Source organism: Notothenia coriiceps, unplaced genomic scaffold (assembly GCF_000735185.1).
Source record: "Notothenia coriiceps isolate Sejong01 unplaced genomic scaffold, NC01 NC01_scaffold00009014, whole genome shotgun sequence".
Taxonomy (NCBI): Eukaryota; Metazoa; Chordata; class Actinopteri; order Perciformes; family Nototheniidae; genus Notothenia; species Notothenia coriiceps.
In genome coordinates this window covers 26583-49913 of record NW_011341715.1, presented here as the reverse complement: position 1 = coordinate 49913, position 23331 = coordinate 26583, and the positions used below count along the sequence as shown (strand labels likewise).

At 40.0% G+C, this 23331-nt stretch overlaps 2 protein-coding genes across 2 annotated transcripts in view; one reads left to right on the top strand and one right to left on the bottom strand.

The window, feature by feature from the left end:
• Nucleotides 1-23331, top strand: part of sphkap (SPHK1 interactor, AKAP domain containing) — a 50865-nt gene that overhangs the window by 19579 nt on the left and 7955 nt on the right. The window lies entirely within an intron of this gene.
• Nucleotides 13070-18232, bottom strand: LOC104945054 (pro-interleukin-16-like). The gene is made up of 4 exons (XM_010770683.1): nucleotides 18120-18232; nucleotides 16254-16497; nucleotides 15261-15395; nucleotides 13070-13438 (listed from the first exon to the last, which is right to left on the bottom strand). The coding sequence occupies exons 1-4, from the start codon at nucleotides 18225-18227 to the stop codon at nucleotides 13272-13274; spliced, it is 654 nt and encodes a 217-aa protein (XP_010768985.1). The 5' UTR covers nucleotides 18228-18232; the 3' UTR covers nucleotides 13070-13271.

Sequence of the window (23331 nt, the reverse complement as noted above, 5' to 3'; positions counted from 1 at the left end):
GTGTCTCGGGAGGATTAACATCAGGAATGGACCAATCACGACAGATGCGCTTCGTTTCTCTCTCTCATGTGTTTGTTAAACGTTGTAATATTTTACAGCCAATGGCACAGAAACCTGAAGCAAGTTGATGAGGGGATTTTTACAAGCACAGCATGACATGCAGGAGACGAATTTATAAGGCCATCAACACAGATAATATAACCAAGCTGAACTCTCACTCGTAAAAGGGGTGTTACCATGGCTACAAACCAAATGCATGACAACTGTCTCTTCGCATGTTGTAAATGTCCACGGCGTGAACGCGATAAGCCACCAAGAGTTGTCCTGATTTGAAAAATAATTATCTTGTGTATGAAATGTATTCTTCTTCTTTCTTGTTGGCAGAACACCTTGTATTACAGTGTATTACAGCTTAGAATTAGATGATATGGCAAGATATCAGTGGCCTGTACTACAAAGCAGGGTTTAGTGTTACCCTGAAGTTACTTCCATGTTTGTGATTTGTCAAATGCTGCAAATGACGTCCCTTTTATATGAACGTGCTCATATCCAGACTGAGAAACTCTGTGTTGACTTACAGAGTTTATCAGCACTGTTCTAGGACGTTTAGCGGGATCGCGTTTGTTAGGGTTAGCTAAGCCAGATGGCACAAAGATATCCAGGGTAAGTTGAACTGGCTACGTACTACAGGCCTCTGGTCCCTATAAATTATAATTCTCTGTAAATATACAGCTTAAGAAACAGATAACCCGCTGTGTGGTGTCGCTTCTTTGGAGAAACACTGCTACCTGTTGTTGCTGCGGGCAAACCACCAGACTTTTATCTCCGTCCAAAGCAAAACAATCTTACTGTCACTACCTTTGTTGTTTTTATTTGTAATATGCCTATCATTCCATCTTTCCTCAAGTTATGGTAAGCATAATATGTTTCCTTTTCTCAGACTCTGTTCACGTTTCTTTAGTTAGATTGAGCAAAATAGTTGCAGATGGTAGAGATGTGTGGTTATAATAACTGAAACTTATGTCCAGCTTATGATCTCTACAGAGTAGATACTGAAATAAATGGCAGCAGTTATTCAATTGTTTACAAATTGTGTGTATTTTGTAAGATTATTTCAGTTGGCAGTCTTATCAATGAATGGCTAACACTAGGTTAAATGTTAGCAGTGCATCAGTTTTACGTGTCGCCTGGGAAGAGGTTCCATCGTCTTGTGAGCTTCTTGTGATGTATTTTCAAATTGGTTTAAATGTTCCCTTAATTTGCCTATACGTTGCCAAATTATGGGACCACAAATAGTGATCTTGGTACAATCCAAGGAGTTGTGTGATGATTGTCGGCAGGGCTGAATAGATTTTTTGGGATTCTGTTGCTTCAATAAATGTAATCACAGTTATTACTTGAGAAATTAAATTAGGTTTGGCCTCTACATGCAGGCCCTATTTACATGCATGTTAAGAGAAGCCTATATTTGGTCATTTTATTAGAGCCTCACAGGGCTTTACAATTTGTACAGTATATAAGAATATCTAGCTTTAGACCCTCGGTTCAGATATATAACCCCCCGCCCCACCAACATTTTTTTTAAGGGAAACGTCTTTTTTTTCCAATAACAAACTATTGTTTCCAGTTGCAGCACAGCCTAATGTAACTGAAACAGACTGTGCTCACACATCATGGTGTTCCTGTCCACCCAGGTCTACCTGTAATGTGATAATAATGCCTAGCCTCAGGCCCTGCCTCTGCCAGACCTGTCGGACAGCAGCTGATGATGACCAGCAGACGCCTCTGGCAAACTTTGTTTTTCCAGTGGAGATTCATAGAAATGAGAAAGTGCTGAGGATGTTTACTGTTATAAAGAAATGAGAGGTATTCAACCTTAAATAACCGATCTGCAGGGTCGTCACACGCACACAAAATAAAAAGGTCTGACGGGTAAAGACACATCCTCAAAAATCTTGAAAACAGAACAAAAATGTTTCAGGATTATCTAAAAACATGTCAAAGTTGAAGAAGGAGTCTGATGGATGTTACAAAAGGCAGTTCACAGTTTTAGTTATCTTCTCTGTGCAGAGGAGTAATGATCTGAGATGTGCAGAGAGCTGGTAGATCTAATTCTACGTTGATAACAAACTATCTGTATATTTTATGCAAACTGCTCTTATACCGAGAGAGAAGTTGCACTCCAAGAATGGTACTCCTTGTTTAAAGACAACTTCAGATATGGATATAATGCTGATCCAAAAGCCCTTAGTCACGCAGCAGTCAAGCAGCAAATCATTCAAACTAGCTGCACCTTTACCAGCTTTGATAACACTTTAATGCATCAATAATTTACAAGTACTTGGGGGTGAGGTTGATCGAGAGCAACCCTTTATTTTCACTTTCCTTCTCTTATTTGGATTCAAACCTTGGTAAAGAAGCCTGCATGAAACAACATGATAAGAATGCACGGGGCAAATTATCGTAATGAGAATTTAGTTAATCTATGGAACATTTGATTTTTCCCCATATCAATAACGTCCGCTGATGCATCATTATGACGTCGCAGCATCAGCGCTGTCAGATCCTCCTGGGACCGAGGTTGTGTGTTCTTAAGTCCTGATGAATTCTCCTCACATCTTTCCTTACCCCTGTGACGTTTCTTACTGATGTTAAGGACAAGAGGTTAGGAAAATACATAAGATCAGAGTTTTCTGATATTTGACGGCAACCAAGAAATCTAAGACTTAGGACATTTATTGACTGATGGCAGCCAAGTTTTTGGGTCCGTCCAAATGAAAGTGTGCTAAGTTCCGCATCGCACATCATTTTGATGTTTTACAAAGGTAGATGTCATAATAGCCATTTCGAAATTATTCAAATGACCAAACAATTGATCATGGCTGACTTTTATGGTCCAGGTTTCATGAGAAAGTCAAGTTGGATTTGTGTGTCAAATTTTGAGTAAACACTTCCCAATCAGGCAAATTGGATTACATTTGCTGTAACATATTTGCACAAATGTCCAGCTATGGGGAAATGTCTCTTGTTGGTTCCAGGACAGGTCAAGGCAAACGAGTGACGGCACAAAACATACAAGATAGTGATGCACTGAAAACAGTAATAAAACACACAGATTGCACCGAGATCCCCCGCTATTTTTGGTAAAACGTGCAGCAGTGCTAAGTGGTTCATTTGGACAATTAATCAGAAGGCGATTAAGAAATACATTTCATGCAGACCAACACTGGTCTCGTAGCTCTGATGCATGATGAAAACATTGACCACTGAACACACAGCACAACAAAGTGCCTCCAAAGGCCAATGTGTGAGCTTTAAACGGCATATTAATACAATAAATTGTTAATCAATCTGCAATTTAATTTTTTATTCACACTGGTTTTATGTGGTAAAAGGTCTGCGTTTTCACTGTTATGTATCTGCAGAATGAAACAAATGCTGCTTGCAAAGACGTTAGTAAGAAACGAGGCGGAACAGGATCATCTCGTCCAAGTAATCCAACAGACCATCCTGATGTGTGTTATAGTGTGTGTGTGTGTGTGGTGTGTGTGTGTGTGTGTGTGTGTGTGTGTGTGTGTATGTGTGTGTGTGGGGGGGTGCTTTAGACTGGTTTTATATGCATGAGATTTGATGACGGTAATCAGGGTGGAAAGCCGTGCGTAATGCCCTCAGCCCTTGTGACGGCTCTTCTCCTATCAGAGGCTGCACACACCTGACCAGCTCCCTCAGGGTGCCTGCAGGAATGAAAGGAACCAGGTAGGCCAGTTTTCCTCATAGACTTCAAATCAGATAGTGTATTTACTTTTCATGATGTAAATGTGAGGAAAACAACATGATAAGCCGGGCGGGGTACGTTGCATCAAAAAGATTTGAAAATGGGAGAAAGAGGGGATGCAAAAATAGTCCCCAGTTGGGAATCAAAACCAGGTTCGCCACAGCTGGGCCGGGGCCGCCCAATTCCAGACATTTTTCAACCTTATTTTTCAAAGATGTAATTCAAGATGTTTTAAGGCTTCCTAAAGTCTCCATGGGGACCTCGCTGCTTCAACAGAGGCCAACAAAAGCTGGGCTGATCCATCCCAAAGAAGAGGTTATGCTGGCATCATTTATTACTTTTGTATTTTGAAGTAAGGAATACATTTTGATTATTAAACCTTGGTAATTTAAGCATGAAAAACATTACAATGTATGCATTTATGGTAATCATGACTTAAGGCAGAGTTTGTACACATTTTTGAGACAAACTGTCATGGAGTCTCTGCCACTTGGTTTTATGGCAGAGGACTGGAACCAAGGAATGCCTTTGAAGTCCAACTCTTGATGGAACAATCAACAAAAAGAGGTGTGTGTGTGTGTGTGTGTGTGTGTGTGTGTGTGTGTGTGTGTGTGTGTGTGTGTGTGTGTGTGTGTGTGTGTGTTATCAGATGTTGTTTTCATCTGTAACACACCAACAACATCCTGTGGGTAGCACTCAATGTATGCGAAGAATAACAGAGGTCAAGAGATCTGAACTTCCATGTAGGCCTTTATCCTGCATGGGTCTTGTTTTCAAACCAGTTCCCACCCGGCACCCTCTAGGCTTGATGCAAGAACCAACATGTAGCTTCAATAATCTTGAAATGTATTCTGGATCCGACCCGACCATACACAGTTTAGGAGGTGGACCTAATGGTTTGTGAACCAAAGTGTTAAAGCCTTGAATTTGGCTGTTAACATCTTTCATCATTTGGAACCGGAAGGTTTTAATTAACTTTTATTTTTCGAAGTGAAAAACCATGTGAAAGAAACACAGAGTAAACCCACACATGACAACACCATGTCAGTGACCCGTCAATCACAAGGTAGCCCCGCCCTGAAGCATACGGCTCTTTATCGCCTATTTCGCTCTCAATGGGACCATCATTTACAACATGAACATCACATTATGTTGAAGAGGACTTACAAGTAGCAGAATAATTAGAAAACACATTTACTGAGGTGATTAATTAAGGGAGAAGTAGTCTCATTTTCTCATAGACTTCTATACAATTTGGCTTCTTTTTGCAACCAGTGGAGTGGCCCCCTGCTGGCCATTAGAATGAATGCAGGTTTAAGTTAATCGTGCTTCACTTTTCAGGCCCTAAGATGTCGCTTTGACTCGACCCTCACAGTAGCTGAGACAAACAACCAATGAACAGACGGCTGCTGGTTTGCGCAAGGAAGAGTTCAGGACGCCAGTATGCTGTAGAGATACACTCAAGTGAGTTGAAATAAATAAATAAAAAACACAACATGGTTATGTGCAGATTGTTGAGGATTTCAAAGGCTTTGACGGTGACGACAGAACTAAAGTAGCCCTTCAGAATGGCGTAGTGTGAAATGTCTGTTCTGATGATGTTGCAGACCAAGGACATTGTTTACAAGATCCTTTTGGCAGTCACACTTGGCTCATGCACACGATTGTTGTGTTCATGGAAACCCAGCAGTCTGGTCTTGAATCAATGTATTCTAAATATATGTGTGTGAGTGTGATAGCATGATTGACAGCACTGTTCAGCATGGTCACATGTCATCTAAAGTGCTGTGTGCCTGATTACCGCTGGCAAAGCTGAGAAATGCAACAGCATCAATATGAAATCTTAAATCATGTTGTATCTGTGAGTAAGAATTGATTCACATTTGAATACATGTGCTGAAACAACAACGGCCTGCCTCCCCTCCAGCAGCTGAAACCCTTCACACTTCTCAGTCAGGCACATGCCGGGAATACTAATTCCTCACCATCAGGTGCACTTTGTGGCTCAGCAGCATTTAGAGTGTATAATATATGCTAATTACATTTATACAATAGCCACTTTTGTGATATGAGGTGATGTAATCAGGATCGTAGCCAACGAGCTGCCTATCAGAGCTGAAACTGCTGGAGCATACACACATCCTCATTCTACACCAGTCGCATAGCGCTTATGCCTTATGTGGAATAAGATACACCTGCTTCTAATTCATGTTGACTGGTTCCATATTCGAGATTGGTGTATGTTTATTGTTAGCCTGGGTCTCACTTTTTCCCATAATAATTATACAATTTGTTTTGAGGGTCCTGTGGATATCATTTCAATATGTCAGGGATTCTCATTACTCAATTTAAAGTGGCTTGTTTTATACCCAACCGTACCTCATTATTATCTCACTAGACAATCTGAGAGCCTTCTCTGCTGTAATGCTGAGAATAAGACGATGACAGAGTTCAGATATGACTGTAAGAGATATAGTCCCTCATCTCTGAGGGTCGGAGACTGCAGTGAAGGCAAGGACAGATAAAGCCACAGATTCCCAACCTAACCGTGTTCCCCTCAGCTCCTGCAGGAAGCGACTTCACTCTGCAGTCGGGATGCAGATAAGGATTATTTTTAATCTATCAAATATTAATTTCTTAAGTCTAAAGCTATAATGCATGCCCTATCTCTATCATTATCCAAAGTCACATATCACATTATCCACAACATATACATTCCATTACAGTTTTGTCTTCTCAAGTTGTCCATCACAAATACGTTTTTAAAAAATGAATATTTAGGCTTTGCACTTTTTTAGGTCTTATAATCCCATTTATTTTATATTAATTTTACATATATCAAATTACCATTGTTAGAGGAATCACTAACTCTTACATTTTCATTGCCAGCAACTCCTTCTCTGTAATTATTGTGCAAATGACATATAATGTTGCTTATTAAAGCTTTAATTCATTCATTGATTATCCACTGACATGAATAATCAGTAACTATTCTGACAATTCACATTTCTGAATAGACCTTCATATGTTAATATGAGTACAATATTCGGTTCGAAAGTCTAATACAATATGTTCCTGTAGAGCAGGGGTGGGGAACCTTTTTCCTCTCGAGGGCCATTTCAATTTTTTCAACATCCTCCGAGGGCCGTACAAATTATTGACCTCTGCCTAAAATAACTAAAATCACAGCCCATTCATTTGGCCCTTCTTTCTCATGCTGTGCAAAGAAAAGCAACCTCTTAATCCAGATATCGTACCATGACTCGCGCATGCATGCACGTGCATGGTGTGGCATGACCACCACAACAGAAAGATATGGACACAAGATGTGTGCAAATGTATTTAGTTTCATATCCATGTGGACATGATTTAAGTGGGGGGGCACCTCACACCCTCTAGTGGGGTCCGGGGGGCATGCTCCCCGGGAAGATTTGTTTTTAAATATTGAAGTTAAAAGCATCAATCTGGTGCACTTTGAGAGCAACATGAAGAGATCTATGGATACATCTCTCAACATCCATATGAAACAGAACTGTAAGCAGATTTTCTTTTTCTTTATGGATATTTTACAAATCACTCCCTTTTTAACTGTATTCTTCTTTATTAATAACAACTTTGTTTTACTGTCATACAGTATTTTATACCTGTTTACTTTAGTGTCTTATTTTTTTATAACTATAATGATCATAGCCTATCAATAATAATAATAATAATAATAATACATTACATTTATAAAGCGCTTTTCCTGGTGCTCAAAGCGCTTACAAGCAAGTAAAACAAAATAACAACAGATAAATAAAGATAAAATAAATAAAGATGATGATAAAGATGTGCCTTTACCTCACTTGGAGAAAAAGCTTCTTATATTCGTTAGCATAGCTAGCTAACCAGATGCTAATAACAACAAAGTTATTGACTGTATGATCAGTATGACAGATGAACAGATCGCCCACTGGGCTTTCAACTAAAGACACAGCCACGCAAAAACTGCGGCATGTGTACGGCTCCTTATGGGTACTGCAATTTCTCAAGTGCCGGAGCGGCGTTCTGGCTTTCTGGTGCTCTCTGTCAAAACTGCACCCCTGTCAGACACGTTAGGCTCGTGTTGTGTTCAAGGACCCTAATCTTGGCCAGGAAAAGCAGGCACTCGCTTTTTTTATTTTTTTGCGGTCTATATTTCTTCAATTTTTTTATTTTTTGCGTGTGTTTATAAATTACCTCGAGGGCCGTACCAAATGGTCTCGCGGGCCGTATACGGCCGGAGGCCGGAGGTTCCCCACCCCTGCTCTACAGGGTCAAGGACAAGAAAAGAGTATATTTATTCTTTTTTTCTTTTCTTGTACTACTCTATAATGTGCGATAACACCAACCAACCTAGAGTGGTTTTACTCACCTTGCCGAAGTGAAGTAGAATCAAACTAGTGATACCTTGTGTTAGGTGTGGTTACAGTAGCAAAAAAAGCGCACTTACAAGAACAGCCAGTCCCACACATCAGTGATGCAGCTTGACGAAAACGTACAACCAAAAATGGCAGTGAATGAAAGCTTTTCAGCCTGCTGTTGAGTAACATTTCAGTGTCAATATACCAAAGATAATGATATCATTGCATTGCTATGTATTTGTACAAGTCTCAGCCAGCTCCTCTCCCCATTAGCCATTGTACACCTTCCCTTAGCTGACTGTCATCTCCCTGCAGTGTCAGACAGCTTTTCTCTCAGCTCCCATGCAGCCAACACTCACCCAGTGTCTGTGAACAGATCAGACAAAAGCAAGGTGTCCTATACGCCTAGCCATTGCCAGCCCACTACTGAAGTCTTTAAGAGTTCTCACTATAACAAAAATGCCCTCCTCCATACAGCCATACAAAGTAAGGTCTGGCATTTTAACTCCTTAAAGATCTCCTATCATGCTAATTTAAGGCATATATGATGGGTATCAGATATATAACAATATATAAAAAACATATCTATGATGGTTCATGCATTTTAGTACGACGGAGTATTAGGGCCACACTTAGATGAAAAAAAAACAGAGATTTCGAGAATAAACTCGTAATAGTACGAGAATAAAGTCATAGTTACGCAAATAAAGTCGTAACATTACGAGAATAAAGTAATAATTACGAGATTAAAGTCGTAGTTTCATAAGTGACTTGAGAAGCGAGCTTGGAGGCCATTGTCTCCTTTCTGCAGGAGGAAAACTGCTTCTGGCNAATAGGAAGATTGGATCTTATCTTGAAAGAAAGTGCTTTTTGCCTGAGAGATGGAAGCAGAGAAAGAGGAGAGGAGAGCCTGATAGGTTAGGAGGTCGTCATGGTGTTTGGATTTCCACCATTTCTGCTCTGCTGCCCGAAGGATTGTTCTATTAGCACGCAGTGCGTCATTTAGCCAGGGAGCAGGAGGGGACTGACGAGCCTGCCGAGATGTGAGGAGACAGAGAGAGTCCAGAGAGGATGAGAGAGTAGAGAGGAGGGTTTCTGCAGCAGAGTTTGGAGGCAGGAGTTGGAACGAGTCAGAGGAAGGGAGGGCTGAGAGCACCGATGAGGCAATGGTAGAGGGGGAGAGGGAACGGAGGTTACGGCAGAGATATCAAGACCCAAAATGTGCTCTACCAAATGGTGGCGCTGGCTATTAAAGAGTATCAAAAGTAAAAGTAGTCATTGTGCAGATTGGTCCATTTCAGAATAATATGTATGATATGTTTTATAATGATTGATCATTAAAGTGTTATTACATTACATTACATGTAATTTGTTAGACGCTTTAATCCAAAGCGATTTACATACATTCAGTATTGTGGACAATCCCCACAGGAGCAATTTGGGGTGAAGTGTTTTGCCCAGGGACACAATGACATGCTGACTGCAGTGGGACTCAAACTTGCTATACCCTGATTCGAAGCCCATCATACTATCCACTGAGCCACAAACTCAGTTATCAAAGCTGGTAAAGGTGCAGCTAGTTTGAATGACTTTGTATACTGCAGGGTAGCTTGTGAATTTACTCCAGGTGGAACTAAAGTCTGCTAAAGTAACTAAAGGTTTTAAATAAAGGTTGTGGAGTAAAAGTACACCATTTACCTCTGAGTTGTAGAGGAGTAGAAGTAGCAAAACATTTAGATACCCAAGTAAAGTACAAGTCCCACCAAAAATGGTACTTAAGCACAGTAGTAGAGTACATGTACTTAGTTACTTTACACCACTGACTAATGGTCTCTATGAAGCTCTTGCACCAGCAGTATTCTTTATGGCAGACGTTGCCTCTCTGCCTCCTGAGCAGTCCTACATGAGAAAATGTCCTCTGCACTTATCTTGGCTCATTAGCATTTGTCACTAATGACTCACCGAGCCTCTCAGAAGACACATTCTGTTTGCTGGCAAGTGGAGTGGAATTTGCTGACGTACATGCCAATGTTTTCCACAGCTCTCATTACACTTAAAATCATTAAATCATTAAATGAAAAGGTGATGCATTATACTCCATGTGAATTATGGGCTATCTTTATCTAAAATGTCTATTTTACACCAATGAGCACAACTTGGAGATATTCCGCAATTATGGTCATTAACTGAACTCAATACCTTGTCATGTAAGGACATCTTTCAGCTGCAGAATTTTCCAGGGTCTCAGACATCATTCTGCTGCACAATACCTGCAGGCTCTGTTTGTGTGTTTATTTATCCTCTGTGCAAAGTGTCTTGTTTTCCTGGAACCAAACACTGTTTCCTTTTATTTTAGGGTATAATGACTACACCATATTTAGTTTGCACTGTACACAGATGGCCATTAGTAAATTGACAGGCCCTTAAAGACATTCTTTTCACAGTTTGCTGTCAAAGACCTTGACCGGTCTGTGCAGATTCCTAATCCTCAATCCCACCCCACACATACGGGGTGAACAGCTACAGCTGACCTGATCCCTGACATCAGTGAGGGTCCTCAATTATTCCACACCAATGCTCCTGTGTCTGAATGGAAGATAATCCTTGTAGCCAGGTTGTAATATCTGATGGAAAGCCTGGTACCAGTAGGGATATTGTGGAAGATACACTGATATTATTTATTGTAGGTAAAAGTAGCAATGCTAAGCGTAAAAATACTCACAAGTAACAGTCCTGCATTCAAAATTTTAGTTAAGTAAAAGTACAAAAATATAAGCATCGAAATATACCTTTAGTACCAAAAGTTAAAGTTCTCATCATGCAGAATGGCACAAATAGGCACCATATAGTTTATATTATCGTGATATAATAATTATTCATGTGTGAATGTGTTCATAACTTCAATGTGCACTTGGTAAGAGTGGGGTGCATTTGAATTATCTTATATATATATCTGGCTAGCTTAACCTATAATGAAATATAATAGTGTGTAAGTAAATTCATATGTTGTGTTATAATCTAAACCTGCAAAGTAACTGGTAACTAAATCTGTCAAAAAAATGAGTAAAAAGTAAAACATTTGCCGACAAAATGTGGTGGAGTAAAAATATAAAGTAGCATGATGTGAAAATACTCAAGTAAATTACAAGTACCTCCATTTTCCCCTTAAGCCCATATCCTGTCTTTTTTGGTGTTCACTTCCTGTTTGCTGTTTTATCTGTTGTCCAGCTTTTGATGTAGATTTACTTATTTTCCTGCGCAGCTTTTTTTTTATGTTCTCAGATTTTTCCTCGCTGGGTTCCAGCGAGGATGAACATAAAAATAATGTACCATTGTGTTTTTGATTGAGTAACATAACATTTTTTTGGCAAAAGCTGACTGAATCAATTCACCAACCGTCTTTCTTCAGATGAATAGATGCAGATATGTCCAAACACCACTCATTGTGACTGAAAGGAACATTCTAATTTCCTTATTCGAAGTCAATGCTTTATTTGTATTATTTCTTGGTGGATGTAGCAGAATGTACTTAAATATGTCATCATGCTGTGAATACAAAATGTTTGGTTATGGATACGTAGAGGGAAACCCAGTTAAATCCACATCGACTCCTGTTCTGCTGACTTGGTAAGAAGTATTTTAAAACTCAGTATTGATATGTTAATATATTTGAGCATATTATCACTTGCAAAAACGGTACCATTCACATAGGAAGTCACAGTACCATAGCAGGAACAGAAAGACTGAAAGTCGGTGTGCGTTTACCGACATCTGGTGGTCATTTGGACACAGTCATTGAAACAATTTTTAAATATGCTTGGTGGGATTTGTATAATATATGATATCGAATTTAAGGAAGGTTTAGAATCAGGTTGATAAAATAAGGGTTTGCACACTGCCAGATACCCTGATATTGGAAACAACCCACATAACATCAGCTGACAGGCATGAAACCAACCTGTAACCTAACACATCCATTATAACTAAACTGTAAGTTAGAAAGGCTGGATGTGTATCACAGTGTTTGGAGAGTGAAACATGAGCCACTACCCTTATTTACATTGTTGTCTGATGATGTCCGAAAATCATTAAGGTATTATAAATACATGAATTCATTTAAATACCATGAGTTATTTCCATTTCAATTGAATATAATTATGTATAGTTATATTTTGACTTTAATCAAGAAACAGAAAAAACTAAATGTTAAACGTGAATAACAGTAGGATAATTAGGGAAATGGTCAATGCATTAAATCAAAGGACAAGGCCGTTAATTGTTAAATTTGGATCTGGATCCAGTCGATTCCTGGGTTTAAGTCTGATGGTAGACAGTGTGCACACAGGCGTGAAGTAGCCAACCAGCATTGGCCAAATTCAGAGAACTGAAATGTACTTTTAGGTTAAAGAGTTCCCAGTAATCAGCAAACACATGTGGTATCCAGCGTCTTGGCCCAGGTTGTGAATTCAATTATACCAACAAATGACTCTGCATAGAATGACTGCTTCATCCCTTTCTTAAATATTGAATCAAAAAGGAACTTTCGGTGAAGCTGTGGTGGTCTCACTGGTCCAAATACAGGACAGTATATAAAACGGACATATATGACAAAACTGAAAATAAAAGATTGGATACTTAAACCAAGATGTCTTAGAACAAGTTTGCCGAAACATGCTCAACTTTAAAGCCTTTAAATTATCATTTTTAAGTGGACAACAGAATGAAAGGTTTGAAATGCTGCTAAGAAATTGTAATAAGTTACATTTTTGAATCTGAGAGTTTAGAAGGTCAACCTAATAATTTGCTGATCTACTGCCCTTCTCACTTGTTATTAGTAATAGTTATCTCACATTTGAGCATGAATGGTTTGAACACAACCAGCCACAGATGTTTTCACAAACAGACTTTATTTAAAAACTGTTTTCTTTAGTGCTTCAAAGTAAATCTATTGTAAACAACCTGCACTTCATCTGAACAATTCGTAATTCAGCAATTTGACCTACTTCTAAGCACAAACACAAATAACAAGACAGAACACAAAATCTCAATGAAGTCCATCAGGACATGTCTCACATGTCCTGCTTCACAGTGCTTTCTTTTCCCCGTGCCCCTCATTATGGTCTGGTGCTCGGCCTGCGGAAGAGGAGGAGGTTGGGCCCCTCTTCAGTGGCTTTGATGATTCTCCAGGCATCGTGGTGCATAAGGCCTTCCAGAGAGCAGCCGTTGATGGACACCACTTCATCTCCGACCTGGATCAGTCCGGACAGCTCTGCAGCGCCCCCTGGTGGAGAGGAAAGCAAATCAAGGTAAAGATAGAGCGTCTGAGTCAGCTCGCTAAAGAAATAAATTAGCATGTTATATTCCGGTTCCCTCGTCTCAAAATTTTTATATTTATGTTAGTTGTGTACAGCTGAGAGTCTCAGTGGTAATGAATCCCCTAAAATAATTAACAAATCATTTTACCAGTACCACACCATGACCCTGTTGTATAATATATTCACACAGATCATGTTTTCATTAATAGGACTACAGGCATGCTACAGTCCACTGTGAACAGGAACACACCACTCTAAACACTTCAATAGTTTCAAGATTAATGATTAGCTTCAAGGTGAAACACTTCAGGCCAAAACATGTTTTTTCATGCACTGCTTAGTTTGGAGCGTTGGGGCTATTATGGTTCCATAACATGTCTTCTTTCAGACTAGTACTAAGAAAACTTCAAAAATACACATTAACGCTTGTATTTAACTCATTTTGTGTCAATTTGTCCACAATTCACTAAAAGTGAATGCCTTATTTCCATATTTAAACATTTCAGAACACTTCTAACAACAATTATAGTTTTAAGGTCAGTAATGGTCTGGGGAAGTTTCCTGGTGATATATATTAGTTACAATTTTTACCCTATTCACCTGTAGTCTGTAGAACATTTTCACAATCCATATCTTTAAAGGCATTTTCTCCAAGAGAGTTTTGACGACTCTCTCAGCAGAAATCCCTATATCACTTACACAGCAAACTGTCCTGTTTCATCCCTATCTTTATTCTGAAGCTTGTTACTTAAAACATGGATACAAGGAACACCTTTTTAAGGCTATTCTATGGTGTATGTACTGATACAAAGAGACATCTGAATCTCCCCACTAACAGCCCTTGACTCCTATAGAGTGGCGAAGCCACGCCCATCTACTTCCGCCTCATGGGACATTATTTCTGAAATTTTTTTTATTGAAGTCAATGGAGAGAGAAAACGTATCTTTCGATCCCGTTTGTATTGTGGCATGAATTACACATATGATGTTTGTCAATCTTAAAATATCATTTCCATGTCAAAAAAGTCACAGTTTGTCTTAAAACTGTTGAAATATAAGACTATGAAAAATATGCAACTAGAAAGACTACAAATCCCAGAGTCGCGTACATTAACGTTACACATTACACTCGTGTTACTCACTGAAACCTTGTATAGCCGGTCCCGCATGCTGGCTCTTACGGAACCGACTAACTCCCCTTGTGTGTATGTACAGTTCTCAACATGCCCAGACTTGTAGTGATTTTCACCTCTTTTAATACTTTTCACCTCATTCTGAAAGAAAGAAGTAAAATGTGCTAACGTGACGGCCATCTTGGTGTTGGTGACGTATGCAAGACCAGAGTTGTAGTTCTTTGAGCGCTTCACACAAAAAATGTGTTACTTCACAGTTTTACGTCACATTTTTTTTTTTTGACTTGCAAAATTATCTTTTAAATTGACAAACACCATATGTGTAATTCGTGGCACAATTCAAACAGAATCAAAAGATAATCTTTCTCTCTCCATTGACTTCAATACATGATTTTTCCGAAATAAGGTCCGATGGAGGTCCCCCGGAAGGGAGGGACTTCGCCACTCTATACAGTATGTCAACAAAAAAACACACATTTTGACCCTGGCTTTATGCAAATGTATGTACTGAAAATGTATACAGATTAGCTTAGATACAATAAGAAAAGGCCTCTGAGCCCTTATGGTGGGGAGGTGTCATGTTGATATCTCTAAGTTAAAGCTTTTGATTCATTACTGTGTCTGAGATTCGGAGACTTGTAGTAAAAAAGTTCACCTTTAAAGACGCGTTTGACCAGCAGAGGCCTGTCTCCCTGACTGGAGGACTTCCCCCCCTCCAGACTGAAGCCCAGGCCAGCGGAGGTCTTGTGAAGCTCCACCGTTAAAGCCCCGCCTGGACCCACATCCACCACTGAGGAGTGTTCAACAAGCACATTAGAAAAGACAAACATAAACAGTTGATTAGAAGTTCCTTGCTTTCCACTTGATGACAGCTGACATGGAAACAGTGGCAGACGCCTTGTTGTTGAGGGGTATCAAATACTTTCCCTTATTATAGCCAGGTTTGGGGAGTAACAGATTACATGTAAAGAGATGACGTAATCAGGATACAAACAAAAAGGTATCTGTATTTGATACATACATACTGAATGAATTTTCTTTTTGGCTTATATTTAGGTTACTTTCATTCTTCTTTATTTTAAAGTACATTTATACTTCTAATTAATGTATTAAGCTTAAACAGCATTTGTATACTATTACTGTTACTACAGTTTTGATATGAAATATCTTGGTTTCTTCTTTTCTAGGGTTACATTGTTGTTACATACAAAAACATCTTATTCTTATTTATGTTCTCTTTTTTTATTGCATTGCACTAGATTTTGAGCTAATCCAAAAGTAATAAGTAAGTAATCAGGTTATATGACTTTTATATTGTGATACTCAGATTAGGTTACCCACTACATCTTTTGACATGCAACCAGTTATTTTAACGGACTACATTTTGAAAGTAAACCTGACTACTGTGAATTCCATTGAAATAACAATGTACAGAGATCCCGCCTTGTTGGCCATGCTTGACTGCAGGAATCAAACCCCCAAGCCTCTAATGGTACACACTGACTTAGCAATAATATTGAGTTGAACCTAATATCTCTTATTTAAACGTAATATTATTGCTTTCAACTAACCTAATACAGTTATGTGGACTCTGTTAATTTTAATTAAAGTCACATTTCAGTTTTTTCAGGATTGGATGAAGCCCTACCTGCTCCGGCCCCCCCGCTCCTGTTTCTGGTGGGCTGCTCCGGGGTGTCAGAGCTCAGCTCACCGTCCTCATCTCTCCAAATGACCACTAAGGCTTGCATGGACAGTCTGGCTTGATGAAGGCAGGACACAGTCTCTCCGTGGGTCTTACCCCCCAGACTAATGCCATTAATGGATAAAATGCTGTCCCCTCTCTGGATGGTGCCTTCGAGGCTCGCTGTGCCTTTAGTGAAGACCCGATGAACCTGCACACAAAAGGTAAGTGTTATATAATCCCAGCTCCATCCCGAGATTCACCTTGTTTACACTTCCTAATTATCTAACACCTGAGCCCTTTTTGTTAATCTGATCAACCATTCAACAGCCTCATGCCTGAATAAGCCCCGCGGTACCTTTTACACACAAGTCAGGACGAAACACTTATCTGAATGAAGTTCAACACGCACAGAAGAGACGCTGTTTTTAATGAAGCACCCCAATCATTATCTCTTATGCAAAAAATAAACCATGAAACTCCAAAAGAAAACAACATTGTACAACGACAGCAATAACCAGATCTGCACATCCTCTCTTTATCTTCAGTGTTCATTCATGCCAACTGTGATGAATGAATATCCAGCACAAGTCTTTACAACAGCATGAGAGCAAATACACAGTCACAACTTAACATCCTGTCCAGACATTCTTCAACATGTTTGAAACAGGCAGCAGGTTTCCCTCTCAGGGAAGAACTTCCCAGCATCTCTCAGAGAAAACTTCCCCAGAACAAATAATGGCGGTGGTGAAAAATACCTTCAACTGATTTATTGAAGTATTCAGCTTGATTAAGCCATCAATGTTACTTATTTCATATCAGGAAAGAGCTTCAGATTTTTGTAATCCCTGGATAGGAAGAAAATCATCAAAAAAGGAAATTGGACGACACTTTTTTTTACTCGGGTCCCAGGAGGATATATACTATTTTATAATTTAATATTGTTATTACTGGCTGCTACCTTTTTGCACTAATTAAAACTTTAACCACACTGTTCTATAATAGGACCGAGCAATATATACTTTTTACTACTGTTAAACTTATTACTGGCTGCTACTTCATAACCTTTAAATGTTAGGTTTTTTATAACGCTGCTACTTACTTTAAGTACCTTGGAAGTGTCCTTATTTAATAGTGTGTGCTTGACTCTTTTTTTATTTTGTCTCAATCTGCACTGTCCCCTTTGCAGTAATCAACCCCCCCGCTTTGGGGGGAATACTTGACTTCTGTTTTCTGAAGAGCTGCTACTGTCATTTGTTCACTACCTAAGAGGATCTAAACAAACAAATGTCATAAAAGAGAGACCGGAGCACAGGCACCGCTGACAGAAGAGAAAACACTAAAGTGCAAATACAGCTTGTGCATTTAGTTTCTGTACACAAATCTTGCACTGTAGTGGCATGGACTTTGACCTGCACCTCCACACATGGTAAAACAGTAGGCCTACACTCCAAAGCCAGTATGTATTAGTATTCATTTTTTTTTAGCCCCTCGTGGTGAATCTGCACTGTTCTGGTTTCTCATTCTCCCTCTGTTGCGGCTTTACCTCCTACTAAACTTCTTTGTTGATTAAGGATCATTAACACAAAATAAAAGTCAAACTAATACAGCATATTAATATTGGATCATTAGCTTAAAAGTAGTGCAAAATGGAAGTGTTAAAAGGCAATAACTTATAATTACAATATTGATTATATGGTTGCTCAATGGCCCCATTCTGGCAGAATGAGTACTCTTATACCAACATAAAGTGATCTGAGTACTTCTTCCATCTCTGGTAATGATACCGGATTAGATGTTGAACAGTGCGCTTTCCTCCTCACTGTTACTCACTGTAATGGCCTTTCTGCTCCAGCGTCCACTCCACCAGCGATTTTCACTGAAACCCCAGCCCCGGGCCTCTCCCTCCTTACTCAGGACCCACCAGGTGGGTGTATTCATGGGACCTGGCGAGGGCCAATTCACGATGGTTGAAGGCAGGACTTAAACTATGTGGACCTGGCACGAGTGTTACTGCATTGTGGAACCGGACAGTGGTGGTAAAGAACCTAAGTAACTGTTACTTAAATACATTTTTGAGGGTACGCTGTACTTTCTGGAGTATTTCAGTTTTTTGCCTACTTTGTACTCTCTACCCCACTAGTAAGTCAAAGGGTAAGTGTGTACTTTTCCTCCCACTACATGTAATCTAATACCTTTAGTTACTTTACAGATGTGGATGAATGATTGTTGAAAATTTATCAAGTGTTAAATCGACTGTAGTTCACCCTGCAGTAAATCCCCAAGCTACCCTGCGAGTATACAAAGTCATTCAAACTACGCGCACCTTATTCAGCTTGAGAACACCTTTCATGATCAATCCATTAAAACATAATCAATATATATTATTTCTGAAACATTTTGCATTGACTACTGTTTTACTTTGGTTACTCTAGTGTTCTGAGATGGCAAAATGCTTTTGTACTGTTTACTTGATAACCATTTTGAATGCCGAACAGGATGTGTGGTTTGCAGTCAGCCCGCCGCGCGGCGTCCCACCCAGTGTTACCTTGGGCGAGAGCCCTCAGGCCTCCTGCCAGCAGGGCCCACCGGTATGATTCTGAGCGGAGGGGCAGGCCAGCAGGCTCTGCAGATTGACACCGACGCTCAGGAGCGAGGACGGCTCCTTTTAAACTGCACACCAACCAATATTCATATTTAAACAACACTTGCCTCTGACTTCAAAACCATGAATTTTAGAAGATTTAGTAGTTCCAGGGTCCGCCAAACTAGATAAGAGACGAGCCGTTCAGCTCCTCTCGCTGGAACCAACTTCCTTGTTTTATTGGCAGGTTTAATAAACAGGAACCAAATACATATTTTACAACTGTCTCTCTGGTTTGCTAATCTGTAAAGCCCACTGAGGGACGAGATGTTGTTTTGTTGGACATTGCTGCTCTAAATAAACAAAACTTTGATTTTGATTGGGTAGAAAGTCCATGAAAGTAAAAGGGGTAGTTCTTAGGGTTTTTCTTTGTCTCCATCCTCACCAAGACGCCCCGAAACCTACTTGGAGTACAAGCGTAGTAACAATCACATTTCTGCTTTCGCATTTCTTTTATTTTCTTAAATGCCCACTGGCCGTTACCACTGTGATTTCTTCCTGCCTAGGCATTTTAACTAAAATAACGACTTTTATGCTAAGAGCCCTAGATTATAAAAAAAACAAAATGTTCCCTTATGCTTGGTCCAATTCTCTTCCATTAATATCAGTAAAGTTCATCTTGAGTACCATATTAAAAATAAGCTCAACAAACTCGAGAAAATAAAACAGTTGGATGTACATGTAACCTTATATTTTATACCCGGTATGCTGTTGTATATATAGTATTTATTCATGTACGCACCTTTGTTTCGACTCTGATGTTTTTTTAAATGTGCTGTGGAAATAAGCTGGATTGGGATTTAACAGAGAAGAAAGAAGTTTTTTTCTTCAAAATGCTATTGAATATGACAACTTTTCTCTAAAAATGTAAACTTTCGATTGATATGACGATCACTATTGCCAAAACCACCATATTATAATACATAATAATATATCATTCTCCAGATTCTTCCTCTCTAGCATTAAAGCGGTCTCCTATCATGCTATTTTTAGCATTAATATTTATGGTCTCCATTATAATAAAACTTATTAAAACTTTCCATGATGTTTTTCGCTCAAAAATTACCAAACTGATCATGGCATTTTAGATTCCCCCTTCATATCCCTCTTCCGCCCTGTTATTGCGCATTCCACCTACAGTCGCGCAGCGCGGGTTTAAGCGTGCGTGGACGGCCCGTTTTTTGGGTTGCGTTTCCAACTTAGGCGTAGTACCGGCCTAGCGGAGGGGGCGTGGGCAAAACCTTTGGCTCGGGGGCCACTATCAGTTTTTAAATTTACTACTGGGCAGAGTCGAGTAGCACATCGGTGAAAAATATTTACTGTCCACCTCATTAAACACTTGAACTTTCAGTTCGACTTTTATTTCTGTGTTCCAACTCCATTTACAGATGCAGTTCCAACAACAGGTTTGAATAGGTTCAAAGGTGGAATATGCGGTCATCGGTCATGACGTAACAAGTTAGTGCGCTTCTTCATGACCCACACAGCGTTTGTACGTCGCAAATTTTTCTCCGCAACACCGGCTCACAACACATCAATAGAGGACTGCGTCGGGTAGTTTTTAATTATACGAAGCCAGATTAAATATAAATTAAACTATTTCTCCAACCTTGTACCTTTCTCCCGAGAGTGCCCTCGGTGCATTGTTATTAAATGGTTCAGCGGCATCACCGCCCGCTGCAGTGCTGCTCGTACACCGGAGTTTAGTCTACTCAACTGTTAACTCGTTGGCAGGCGGAGCTGTAAAGCTGGGCGACCGTTGAGGCGCATCTTAAACTGCTGGCTAAAATAAACGTAAATACCTAGGATTGTTTTCAACCCGCCGGTTGGTTAATGATGTTCGTTACGCCATCAGAATGCACCCCAAAACTTCAAGGCCGCCGGTGTTAGTTATGCTAAAACAATGTCGGACACCGTAATCTTCTCTCGGCCCTCCCCAATCTTGATTCAATGAGACATGTATAGCCGCATTGTCATCATTCAGCGCTGGTTGTCTTTGTGGTGCCCAGCAAACAAAGTGGCTTCGTAAATTAATTGGACAGCCTTCTGGGGAAACCTGGGATCTGATAAGAGAGACGGCATTCTCCTTAATTTGGAAGGTGCAAATCTCATTGTCGGCAAACATTTCAGGCTTTGTGGACTTAATCCATTACAACTGGAAGTGAGACCAGGAGGGGCAGAGTCGCACTTCTTACACGCTTTCTCTGCGCTCTTCCTAGGCAGTCATCCATAGGAAATCCCGAACCCAAATAAACATACCCAATATTAACGGTGGTGTGTCTGCCCAAGGAAAATTTACTGTTTACTACAGTGCAACACAAACAAGGAAGATAACATGTGTGGTCTCTCTAAACATAAGATCTCGTAGCATCCTAAGCAATACTGGGTAAAATGATTTAAATATCAGGATTATAATATTGATAATATGCTGTCTCACTGAAACTTGGTTGAGACATGAAGAATATGTCAGCCTAAATGAGGGCCACTCCACCCAGCCATATCAATACTCATTACTTGTCCGAGGCAATGGGCCGAGAGGTGGAGTTGCAGCATCTTTGGACTTCAAGTTTACTTATCAATACTAAACAAAAATTAAATTATACTAATTTGAAAGCCTCGTTTTTAGTCTTACGCAATCCGACTGGAAAACTTTGCAGCCCAAATCTGTTATTTTTAGAGTGTAACGTGCCACCAGGCCCTTATCAGAATTCTTACTACAGAGATTCTCTTAGTTTTATCAAGCTTCTGGTACTTTAAAAAGATAAGAGTAATTGTAACGAACGAGACGCCGTTACTAGACTCTCGTGAACATGTTTATATAATTTATTGATGTAGTATTATTTGGTGTATAAGCGTCACCCCATCTTGTCTGTTGCTTGCGGTCGTCTCTGTGTTCCCTCCTACTGATTACCAGATGGTTCACCGCTGGTGGCCTTGTGTCTCCTCCCCCTCACCTGTGTTAATTGCTCCACAACAACCCCTCACCTGTGAGTCTAATTGCTCCCCCCTCACCTGTGTCTTGTTGTGGATTGGTGTGTGGTATTTAGGCTCTGTTGTTCCCTGTCCTGTGAGAGTGGTGGCCTGTGTGTGAGTCCTGGTGGCTGCAGGCTGGCTCACGGTGAAACAGCAGCATGCAGCAGCCAGCAGCAGCAGCGCAGCGAGCAGCCAGGCAGCAGCCAGGATTTGAGGCTGCTGGTGTAATATGTTCATGTTTTAATAAAGCCCACGTCGGGTTATATTTTTTGGAACGTTCTGTCCTCTCCTAGTGATGGCAAACATGAAGCTTTGAAATGAATGCGCTCGAACCACTTGGACAATTGTGTCTGGAAATAGGTTCATTTCTCGAAGCTTCAGTTACAGCGACCTCTCTGGCGAAGGCAAGGCAGCAGTGGTTTAACGTATCTTTGCCTTGAAAAAATATTCGACGAACGCAGCCCACCACACACTAGAAGGAATATCATGTTCTATTTGCAATTAAAAGACTGATTAATTGTGCTGTATTGGGTTATTGAGAGAGGAGCTAGAGAGTGCTAAGACATTTTTTTGGGTGGGGAGGCCTTTTTATCGATTCGATTAAAGTATTAAAGAGAAGTTGAAAAGCAAGATTAGAGTTAAGGCTTTGAACCAGCTGCCCGGAGACATCACGCACCTGGCGCCGGCTCTACCAGCTGATTCATTCCTTAGACCATTGTAGTGTTTTATGATTACTCATTTTCTTTTTGTGAAAGTGTTTCGCACGAGCCAGAGCGAACCTTATATTTCTTCCTGGCTTGCTCTAATAATGACCAATCAAATGCAAGCTGCCACGACAAGCAACAATTCAACAGCAACAACGCGAAGAACTAACGAGAGCAAGCGGCGCGGGGAGCACATGCTTAGAGCGGCGTGGCGAAAGAAGTGTTGAAGCGGGTCAAATTGAAACTGTTTCAACTTGTCACCTGTCAGAATCGAGAAACGGGAGGCAGTGCATGATCGCTGTGATTGGACCGCAACCAGTCAAGTGATTCATTCAGCGAATGAAGTATGATTGCTGTTTTTCGCGTACATGTCACGTGATTTGAGCTAAACAAGTTCGATACCACTGTGGAGACAATTGTGTTCGGAAATAGGTATAATATATATATGTATATTATAACTATAAATAAATATAATTGTGTAGTATAGATACTATAAATAAATATAAATATGGGTATATAATATATTTATAAACAAGCAATCTGATTGGTGTTCTTAAGCCGTGATATACTGACCCATATCGCACGGGTAGAATGTAAGCATTACGTTTTCCACACAAGTCGTATCCGTCCGACTCTGAGAAAACGTATAGCGTTGTTGTAGGCTGAAAAGCAACTCCTTTTTGACCAGCGGTCCAACATGACATCACGGCAAAACATATCGAGT

Excerpts from the sequence above, each read along its gene's own strand:
- LOC104945054 (XM_010770683.1), bottom strand. The coding sequence starts at position 18,227 with ATGAATACACCCACCTGGTGGGTCCTGAGTAAGGAGGGAGAGGCCCGG. Across the intron at positions 15,396-16,253 it reads GAGCGGGGGGGCCGGAGCAG|TGGTGGATGTGGGTCCAGGC; the intron begins GTAGGGCTTCAT and ends AACACTCCTCAG. Across the intron at positions 13,439-15,260 it reads GGTCAAACGCGTCTTTAAAG|GGGGCGCTGCAGAGCTGTCC; the intron begins GTGAACTTTTTT and ends CCTCTCCACCAG.